General features: G+C 38.8%; 1 protein-coding gene across 1 annotated transcript; it reads right to left on the reverse strand.

Moving 5' to 3' along the window:
- Positions 1 to 2630: 2630 nt before the first annotated feature.
- LOC139147761 (uncharacterized) lies at positions 2631 to 11276 on the reverse strand. The gene is made up of 6 exons (XM_070718956.1): positions 11163 to 11276; positions 10442 to 10469; positions 7329 to 7937; positions 6250 to 6855; positions 3020 to 3616; positions 2631 to 2832 (listed from the first exon to the last, which is right to left on the reverse strand). Coding segments are annotated over exons 1-6 (1935 nt in total). The 5' UTR covers positions 11256 to 11276; the 3' UTR covers positions 2631 to 2830.
- Between the last annotated feature and the right edge of the window lie 61 nt (positions 11277 to 11337).

Below are 11337 nucleotides of genomic sequence, written 5' to 3' on the forward strand. Positions count from 1 at the left end.
TCCATGTATCAATCCCCCTACTGCCCTCACAGTTGGGTTGGGGTTACTCTAGCCTCTGCAACGTGATGCTACGTGAAATATGTTTAAGCAATGAACCACGCCAAAAGATGGGTATACCGCGAGCTTTCAATCATTTAACAACATAATTTTGTGCAAGAGCAATAGCGAGTGCGTATAGGCAGTGTACAGGTAAAAGTCGAGTGGTAAAACCATTACTGTGTTGATTTATTGCTATTATATTATAATAGTACATTGAAATTCTTGCATGAAACGTTAAAATACGGATTTTTCTCTGACTGAGAGCTCGCCCCTGTTCCAATGATACCATATTGCAAAAAGAGTATTATTATTTCCACGTCGTCTCGACCATTCAGGTTGCTGTGTGTCCGATTATTGTATGCTAGTATCATATAATTTTCAATACATATATATATGTGTTTGAGGGTTATATATCGACAACATATGTACACCTATCCGACGGTACAAAGTGAGCTCCAAGAACTCGTTTGACCTAAACATGTATGCAATATATATATATATATATATATATATATATATATATATATATATATATATATATATATATATATATATATATATATATATATATATATATATATATATGGCGTAAACAGGTCATATCCGAGAAGTATATTAGTACTTGATGCTTGATTGCTATTATATGTATTGTAAACATATCTTGGTGAGCTTGTTTCGGAAACTATGGCTTCATTTAGAAAGTCTAGATCTGCTCTAGTCTCCGTCCGGATCTTCTCCTTTTTCGGGTAGACATGCCACGTTTCTGATTAAGGCAAGTCATTAGATTTAAACTTGGGCACTCAAGGAAATTTTGCCCTTTTTATTTAACATCTAGCTTGCGCCCATCTCTTGCCTTTCCGCAGTCACTGCCTCTCAAGATTTTGTCATTTCTGCTGGCAATATTTTTTGCAAGAAAAGCCCTTATATAGGCGTGCAAAGGCAAAGTATTAACAACTTGAGACAGATTATACTAGACTACAATGAAATGACTTCAGAGAAGGAAACATGTTTTCCGAAATATTGTTGTACAAGGCTTTTCAATTCCGTTGCCATGTTTGACAATTAGGTGAGCCCATCCGGCCATATTTTTGAACGCCCCCAAAGAATAAAAAATTTACAGAATCCACAGAGAGATACCGCTCCATACGCTTTATTCAATGGACTAATCTTATCCAGACGAGGTTTGCAGGACTTAGGAGTAACCCGGCTGAGTGATATTTTGGAACATATGCACTATTTTATTTAAGGATTGAAAATGAAGCCCCTATTCAGATTGCGGGTACGTTATCAAGCTTTGTGACAAACGGGTCATCAAAAATACATGTAACTCGTATCAGCGGTTTCTAGTCATATTGCGGCAAAATATGTCCCTTCTATATAATTTGTGGAAAGAGTACTACCCCCAATTTGCCGGCTACCTCATGTTTTTCATTTCTCTGCGGCATAATTCGATCGTCCTTGGACAACTTTAAAAGAAACAGGCTGAGATGAGTTTGAAAGGATGCCCTGACTCCAGACGTTAACTGAAAAATAACGTTCGAGGGTCTATGGTTACATATGCAAAATAAACTACCAATCAGGTGACATTTTTGTACCTTCAATATAGATCGGAAGTTTCACCAACTTCAGTCAACTTGAAGTCTGTGCGGATATATTCCCTGATTGTGGAATAAACAAACAAACAAACAGACAATCAATCAATCAATCAAACAAACGAATAAATAAACGTATAAAAATGCATAATTGTATGAATGAAAAAAGCAAACAACAAACAAATAAATAAATATATACATACATGCATGCATGCATGCATGTATACATACATACATAAATACATGCATGCATGCATGTATACATACATACATACATAATACATACATACATACATACATACATACATACATACATACATACATACATACATACACACGATGCATCATCATACATACATACATACATACATACATGCATACATACATACTACATACATACATACATACATACATACATACATACATACATACATACATACATACATACATACATACATACATACATACATACATACATACATACATACATACATACATACATACATACATACATACATAAGTAAATAAATAAATAACAAATGTGACGTTTGGACCGTTCAGGGAGACAGGTCGTCGGATATACCGGGAAGGTGCTTAGGATCAACTAAGCGCACTCGTCCTACATCAAATCTCAACGATGTGTTAGGGCTAGCAGCTGTAACTTTGATATTTTGGCTAATTTTGTTTTTAATGTCAATTGCAGTTTCTCGTCCTAGTGCTCGAAGCATGTTGAGGCGCACGGTGTTAAGCTTGTCGACTCAGCCTGTTCATTCTGTAGACTACGTTGTCATTGTTCGTGACAAGTCAGTGTGATTTTCTGGACCGGACTAAAATTGAAAGGTAAACAATAGAAGTGCATTTTGAAAAGCTAAATAGTTGGTGTTTCAACAAATTGAGGAATAGAACATGACCTCGCCAATGACACACAAAACACAAAAAAAAATGAAAAAAAATCATCAAAAAATACAGTTCCTGCCCTTGTAACAAGAAAGTTAGGTGAAAGTTTCCTCATAATTAGTACATTAAAAAGAAACAAATTAGAAGGTCATTCTTATATTTATTTGAACTATGGTTATGTAGCAAGTCTGTTGAAGATTCATAATCGAGCCCACCACCATCGCACTGCTGTTTTTGAAAGGTAAGGACAGAAAATATCTTGTAGAGTGGCAAGGTCAAATGGTGCCCTCAATTTGATCCATTCCTGCAAAGGAAAAGAAAGATTTGAGATAAATCTTTGGATCAGGTGAAATTTATTGATTTGCCAATCTCATAATATTGCTCATGCACGTTAGCTACTCGAAGTGCTGTAAGAAAAAAGAACGGCTGTCCATGGAACACAGGGGCTCTTTCATCTGACAATAATTAAATAAGGTCATAATACAACTCACAGCAAACGTCGCCCTTTACTAATCCCACCTCGGTTGGTATGTCCAGGTATTCAGTGTTCCAACTGAAAACATCGCCCCCAACGGAACAATCACCGTTCACTTGAGAAACCTCTTGAGCGCTGAGAACCCTGGACCACATATTGAAGCCAGTAATGCTTCCGATGAATGCTTGCTCTGCATCATATCCACCCCTGGTTTCATCTTGGTCTTGTCCCAGAACCAAAACGCCTCCTGCTCCTATGACGTGACCGGGATTCAAACCACTACCACTCTCGTACAACTGACCATTATCATACAGCGCCCAGGTTCCAGCTGCAGACGACCATGTGACACACACATGATGCCATGAACCATCAGTGCAGAACAGGTCTGATCTGGAGCTCTCCGACTCAATGTAGAGGTCCAACGAAACGGTGTTTGAGAGGAGAACTTCATTGGCTTCGCCTTCGATGCTGTAAGACACGAGTGCAGCATAATCTGGTGACTCAGCAGTTGCCTTTTCCCAGAGACACATAGTCATGTCGGTCATTTCAGGGACGCTTGCCTGAACTGCAACATTTGAATATGCTGTGGCCAATTCGAGACTCCTGACGGTGGCTAAATCAAGAGAAGGAATGGATGAAACTTGGTGGAATATAACGAGTTTGAGCAGTCATATGTAGGATCATCTCAACCTGATCATTCAAAGGGTGAAATTTCAGGTACATTTATAGCAATCATTGTGAATTAAGGTAGTTCGCGCTTCGAAAATGAAAGACATAAACTATTGCTCAAACTTTTGTCGAGCATACTTTAAACCATTCTCTTTCAAAATCAAAAATCAAAATCTTGGAAATTTTGATATTAGAGAAATTAATTACCAAACATTAATAACCCATATTTGAAATTCAAAATTGCCGCCAAACCTTGTAATCTATATGGCAGAAAATAAAATTCCCGATTTGAACAAAACTAAGCCTGTGGAAACTTTTTTAACACCGTAGGCTTCAAAATGAATCTTCACAACTGGTAGGCAAAATAATATTATAAAAGTTTGAGAGTCCGAATAATTATCTCAGAAGAACATTCTACCATAAATAGGACGTGGGCTAGAGGGGGTCTACGTGCACCCCTCACAGGATAACAAACCTGTATTTTTCAGAAGCCTTGGGATCCCTAGAATACGAAATGGAATTTTAACAGAAAAAATATAGGGATGGAATAGCTGTCATGGTCATGTTTTGAAGGGTACCGCAAAATCAGGATTTTGCAACCCAATTGCATTTTCGTCAAATCTGTCTTCTTGTAAGTCATCTGCTGAGCTTATTTTTTAACATAACCTCACTTGTTTGGTACCATTACAGCTGTAGAGACCCAATATTTTTTCTGTTAAAAGTCTATTTCATATTTCCGACATGTCCCTGTACCAAATAAAACCAATTTCATACAAAGAATTGCATTTTTTATTCTGCCTAGCTAAAAAATTGGTAGAATTTGAGATTTACTGTAATTTGCAATGTTAAACTTTGGGGTATGGGGTAAGTTTTGGTCATATTTCACAAAAACTGTAGAATATATTGCATGTTGCAATATGTCATCTTAAAGACGAATAAATTGCCTTTCTAATGGTACCAAACAAGTGAGGTTATGTTACAAAATAAGCTCAGCAGATGACTTACAAGAAGACAGATTTGACACGGAAAATGCAATTGGGTTGCAAAATCGTGATTTTGCGGTACCCTTCAAAACATGACCATAACAGCTATCCCATCCCTATATTTTTTTCTGTTAAAATTCCATTTCGTATTCTAGGGATCCCAAGGCTTCTGAAAAATACAGGTTTGTTATCCTGTGGGGGGGGGGGTGCACGTAGACCCCCTCTAGCCCACGGACTAAAATGACCTATCTGTAAGCTACGCGGAACCTCAACTGTTGTGATATAAAACGGAATGGTTGGTCTCTGCTTTACTTTACAAGTTCACGTTCAAAGTTGGCAAAACTTTGAATATCTCCTACTTTCAAAATTCAAAATCATTCAACAATTTCTTTTTCGCAAGACCCGTCGAGTTTTCCATAGCTTTGAAATTCTGATATTCCCGATAAGACAGGTGTACTCGCCACCATAACAAGGATCTCCTAACTCTGCACCAAAAGTAGAACGCGCCTCGGGGACAGATATTCGGACTCTCAAACTTTTCCAATTCTTTTCCGATCTAACACTGTAGGGCTCGTTTTAAAGCTCGTGGTGTAAGAAAACTTTTCAACGTCTTACTTTTTGAAAATTGAAAAATTTTATTTTCCCCATAGAGTTAACATAGGGAAGTCAGCCATTTTTAATTTCAAATATCGGGAAATCGCAGGTAATATGTCTCTCTAGTACCAAATTTTGCACGGTGACCCCCAATTTTTTTTTGCTTTGGTAAGAGAATCGTCGAAAACTTAATTGAGGAAAGTTTGAGCAAAAGCTTAAGTCTTTCACTTTCGAGGTGCATACTACATTAGAGCCTGCCGCACACGAGAGAAAGTAGCTGAGCAAAATTTCATTCGAGGCTGTTTGCTCAGCTAGTTTACTCTCGTGTGCGGTCAATTTTTCTTGAGTTTTTGTCCTCGCGAGGCGTTGAGCAAAATATCCAACGTGTTTGATAATTTTTCGCTCGCGAGGCAAATTCCTCACCGTGTGCGCCGGAGAAAATCATTTTCCTCACGTCTTTTTGACTAAAGCGCGCGTGGAGATCACATGAAAGTCCAAAATGACCACCCAGATTGGTAACTTTTAATGATTTTTTTTAATTCTTTTTATTTTGTGTGTTACAAATTCTTATTCTTCTCCCAAAAGAATGTTCAAATACCAACCTTTTTGGGTGCGCTTTTTTCAGCACAGCGTCTATAGGTGCAAAATGCACTAATACTGTTTACAATCCTAGTCCGGACCAGAATTCACTTGTCAACAATAATATGCAGTTTACACTTAGTTGACAAGCGTAACAGTGTATATATCAACACGCATTGGGGAGTAGAACAAGAAATTATGGTTGATATAGGTGAAAAAAATCATCGAAAGAATACTAGAAAAATAGTCGGTAAAGTTCAAATTGATCACTGTAATATTCACGATCTTTTATCATCGCCATTGTTATCGTCATTATTATCGTCACTGTTATCATCTCCAATTTAAAACCAATAACACACATTGTAAGACGTATTTTAAGTGAAATCAGGGATGAATTCAATAAGTAATTGGATGAACTCACGGGAAAATTCTGTTGCACTTCTGATGAAGGCATTCATGTTGGGCACAAAGTCTAAAGCCATCACATCCCATGTGAATACATCGCCACCAATCGAGCAGTCAGATGTCACTTGGGTGATCTCCTGAGCGCTGAGAACCCTGGACCACATATTGAAGCCAGTAATGCATCCGATGAATGCTTGCTCTTCATCGTATCCGCCCCTGGTTTCATCCTGGTCTTGTCCCAGAATCAAAACGCCTCCTGCTCCTATGATGTGGCCGGCTTCCAAATCACTACCACTCTCGTACAACTGACCATTATCATACAGCGCCCAGGCTCCAGCTCCTGACGACCATGTGACACACACATGATGCCATGAACCATCAGTGCAGAACAGGTCTGATCTAGAGCTCTCCGACTCAATGAAGAGGTCCAACGAAACGGTGTTTGAGAGGAGAATTTCATTGGCTTCGCCTTCGATGCTGTAAGACACGAGTGCAGCATAATCTGGTGACTCAGCAGTTGCCTTTTCCCAGAGACACATAGTCATGTCGGTCATTTCAGGGACGCTTGCCTGGACTGCAACATCTGTGTATGGCGTCATGAAATGGAGAGTATCGCCTTGGCCTAAAAAAGGGTAGGGAGATAAGTAATTTTATTATATATATATATATATATATATATATATATATATATATATATATATATATATATATAAACATAAGTTTTGAGTTTCAAACGTTCGTTGACTTTTATTGTTTTCTAAATTATTCTTAGACAATCTCTTGGGTAATAATACGAAGTAATGAAAACAGTTATTCATGAAAATGAAAATGTACTAACTTAAGTCATAGTATTATCTATAATTTAGATATCATTTCAAGTACATTGCTGTATCCAAGAGCATTGGTTATCCCCAGATGTTTAAGTTGCTGTGTCCTAAGGTGTTCGTATATGGAAAAGATTCTGTGAATAGAAATCGTGTAAGTGACAATATAGCTCTGATCATGACATTCTCTGTCGATAATTCTTTCCGAATCGTAACGCCATTCAGTGAATGTTATGCAAACGATCGAGGAACCGTGTTAAGTAGTACATACCGAGGACCCCGGGGGCAGCGATGGATATCACACACAGATCACTGCTGTCCCACAGTTCTGGTCCCCAATCCCCTGTTACTGAGTCTCGGAGGTGAACGCCACAGGTGTCATTGTTGATGCCTAACAAAGTATCATCCGGCTGTATGGCGATATCCAGAAGTTTGAAACGCTTATCTTGAGTTTTCCACCTTCCATTGAGGCCATCACGAAATTTTAGATTGCCCCTTTGTGAGACACCAGCTAGCCTACCATCGCCGAAAGTATCCACACGAAGTATTACCCAACTCCTGGGAGCTCGTGCCCATCCAACGTTGAGGTCGCTACGGTACTTCAGTCGTTTGTTACTGCTGATAGCGACGATTGTGCCATTCGCAGTTACGGCGACATCTTGAATGCAACAGCTGTCTTCGACTGCCGTCCACTGACCTTCGTACAGACCCGATTTCGTGTAAAGTAGGCCGTCTTCGCCCACACCGAGTACGGTGCCATCATTCATAATCTCGGTTCTGATGACGCAGCAGCTGTCAGGTACTTCTTGCCACTCTCCACCAAAGCCGATGTATCGTGTCACCAGCTTCTGTTCAGCAGTGACCCCTACCAATGGCGGACCTGATGGATATCATTGCAAGAACTCCGAAACTCAATGGTTTGTAGGTATACATAGATAAAATTATATAATATATGAACCAACATTTTGCGATATTTGACATTCATATTGGCCGCCATCCCTGTGTTAACTCTACGGAGAAAAATAAACTTTTTTGATTTTTGAAAAACTAAGCCGGTGAAAAGTTTTCATACATCAAGAGCTTTAAAATGAACCCCACAAGTGGTATATAAGAAAAGAACTGTGAAAGTTTGAGAGTCTGAATATCTGCCCCCGAGACGCGTTCTATCTTAAAGCCCTGTGAGCTGATATGTTTGTATTTGACATACCAAACAATACAACCCAATCGTCGGAGATATGTTTTGGATTCATTATTACTCCATGTTGTCGTCAAAAATGTCACTATTTCAATTCTTACGGTATATTTGAGGCGGCTGTACACAGTACAATAAATTACCCACAATACTCTTTGATTTGTATCCTTGAAGGTTACTTTTCTAAAAACTTTTTCAGTTCTGCATGTAAGCACTAGTGTGCAGCATCAGAATAATTTTTAAATAATATCTAGTAAAAGTACTTTTAGATATTTCAGTGAAAGTTTGAAAATAACCACTAAACAACCATAACAGTCACATTCTGCAGGTACTACAAATGCCATACTTTTTAGGCAGCAAGTTATGACTTTTAACTTTTTAACTTTTAACTTTTAACTTTTTATAGTCCATCATCCAACGGGTGCTAGCCCATTTACAGGATGAGGTACCCATAACCCACTACCCCAATGGAGCACTGAGGAGTAAAGTGCCTTGCTCAAGGGCACAACACCCAGCTAGAGTCTCGAATTCACCATCCTCCGACAGTGAATCCGCTACTCTGGATCTACCAGGACTTGAACCGGGTCTCTAACTCACCATCCTCCGATAGTGAGTCCGTTACCCTAACCACTGGTCCACGGTACCTCCTCAACTGAAGGGTTCATTCTCTGAGAAAACTTAGCATGCAAATTTCTTTTGTCACTTCCATTGCAAAAAATCAATATCCTTTTGCTTCATAAAACAGGTGCAACTAGTCTCCCTACTTTCCATCACATTATTCTGTATGACTGAGGACACAATCTCTGGCAAATTTCACAAAGAATGCTATCTCCTCTCTCAATTATGCATAATTTTCCAAATTATTTAAGATGAGAATTGAGAAGAATGGTGTGCATAAAAGTACGTTTTCAAAATTTTGATAAATAGTCTGTGAATTGTCTACACATGGGAGACATAGTAGACTTCACTCAGGTATCCTCCGAGGATACAAATCGCAATGAATTATGGGAAATCTACAGTACTGTGCTGTAGTTGACTCGTAATTTGAACATTAATTTGTTGTTAAACTTTAAATTTCAAGTTGTGCTTTCGTCGTCATTGTTTGACAAGAAACGTTCCGTGGTCACAGCTTCAGTAGGCATTCGTTACGTAAGTTGCTGTTGGTTTCAAACCATCATACCTAAACAAACTACAGAAAGATACAGCTAACGGGGATTTAATGGTCCCCCTCTCTCATTTGTGGCAACAGATATGTTATCAGAGAAGCTAATAAAAGATCCGCGTTAAGTCCGAACCGAAAAGCATAAACCTGAATAAATGTTATTATGGCACGCCACACATCATTCCGTGTTGCTATTAGCCACAATACATCACGTGCCGAGAAAATAGATACGTCAAGTCCAGTCCCACTGAATGGACAGGTGACGTCAGAGGGTATTTTTGAAAGACTATTTATCCAGAGCGATAACAGGAGTACCAATTTCTTCACAAAAAATATCCTAAGCATACCTAGCAACATCCTTGGTTGCACTTGAATCTTTCAAATAGTCTTTCAAAATACCTTCTGACATCACTTTTGTCGATTCAGGTAGGACCAGACATATCTATTCTCTCGTCACGCGACGTATTCTGGAAAATATCAATACGGAATTAACATGTTTCGTGTTATAATTATATCGGTGTGTCAGTCACGTCAACACGTCGTTCTGATTGGACGAGGGCTCACGCTTGCCGACTACGGTAAAAAAGCGGTTTTACCGTTGCTGTAACGGGACCTTCATAGAGCATAGAAGCTGCAGGTAGAATGCTCATCGTGGACAGATATTCGGACTGTCTAATTTTAACGGTACTTTTATGGTCTTCTACTTGTGGGGCTCATTTTAAGATTCTTTGAGCATGGAAAAAAATCACCGGCCCAGTATTTCGAAAATAGGAAATTTTCTTTTTCTCCATAGAGTTGACAAAGCATGGCGGCCATTTTGAATTTCAAATGTCGATAAATGTTAGGTAATTTGTTTCTCTTGTACCAAACTTACGGTGATACCTGATTTCTATTATTGATTTGGTAAGAGAACGATTGAGGAAAGTTTGTGCAGACTGGTGTAAGTCCTTCAGTTTAAGACATACACTACCTTAATGCAAAAACAGAGAGCATTTAGACAGCACAAACAATCAATAAATCACCCACTAACCTTCATATGTTCCCTCAACGACAGTCTTCTGTGGATGATGCCGGAAGAATAATATAAAATGAGAAAATCGCTTTAGTTCAGGTCGTATTATCAATACGTTGCAAACCAGTCATGGACTACTTCACCAAAACCATTCAAGTTTTACCAAACTTCTGTATCACATACTTTGAATCGGGTTATTATCTCTGGAGAATAGCATTCACCTAAAATATGTATTTCTTCCCGTGTAGATCTGGGAAGTCTAGCAGCAAAGACAAAATGTACGTACTATACCCGAAAAAGATATGAACTTTCATTCACAGAGGTACGACACAACCGGACGGCTTTTCTACCACTTTCGTTAGCAATTCGATTAAACTCGTTCGGCTCACTTTCACATGCGTATAGATTCTTTAATACTTCGAAAGAGTCTTCTGCACAAGTAAACCATAGACCACATATTCTGCCGGCGTCTCCGGAACCCAAAAATCTCAGATGAGTGCTGAACACAATCAGTATTCGATGAAAGAATGTAGGAAATAAAAATCGTATTCAGAAAGTCAACCACTTTTGTTCTTTTCCGAAGCTCTCATCCATCAATGAAAATTCCGACAACCTTTCAGAAACGGTAAAGAACTGTTATCAACGTGCAAGCAAACACAAAACGTGAAAGATCCGATAATGTGCATTGGGACTGATAGAAAAAGGATCTATTCGGCAAAATCACTTATGAGCATCATACCTGGCAAAACAGAAATACTACTTGTTCGAAAAACGGCGAAATCTTCATTTTCCCCGCTGTTCTTGGTTGACTTTCTCTGCTGTTACTCGCCATGTAGTTTGCACAATGTAGGATTTGCTGTGAGATCAGTCGCTTTTATGTTCTCTTCTCGGAATACTTCCTTCACGCCGGCTTG

Source organism: Ptychodera flava, chromosome 13, assembly GCF_041260155.1.
Source record: "Ptychodera flava strain L36383 chromosome 13, AS_Pfla_20210202, whole genome shotgun sequence".
In the NCBI taxonomy this organism is placed as follows: domain Eukaryota; kingdom Metazoa; phylum Hemichordata; class Enteropneusta; family Ptychoderidae; genus Ptychodera; species Ptychodera flava.

What these genes read in the sequence shown, in the direction of transcription:
- LOC139147761 (XM_070718956.1), bottom strand. Translation starts at nt 11,255, where the DNA reads ATGGCGAGTAACAGCAGAGAAAGTCAACCAAGAACAGCGGGGAAAATG. An exon ending in CGTTGAGGGAACATATGAAG is followed by an intron (nt 7,938 to 10,441) that starts GTTAGTGGGTGA and finishes GATATCCATCAG; the next exon opens with GTCCGCCATTGGTAGGGGTC. An exon ending in CGCTGCCCCCGGGGTCCTCG is followed by an intron (nt 6,856 to 7,328) that starts GTATGTACTACT and finishes ACCCTTTTTTAG; the next exon opens with GCCAAGGCGATACTCTCCAT.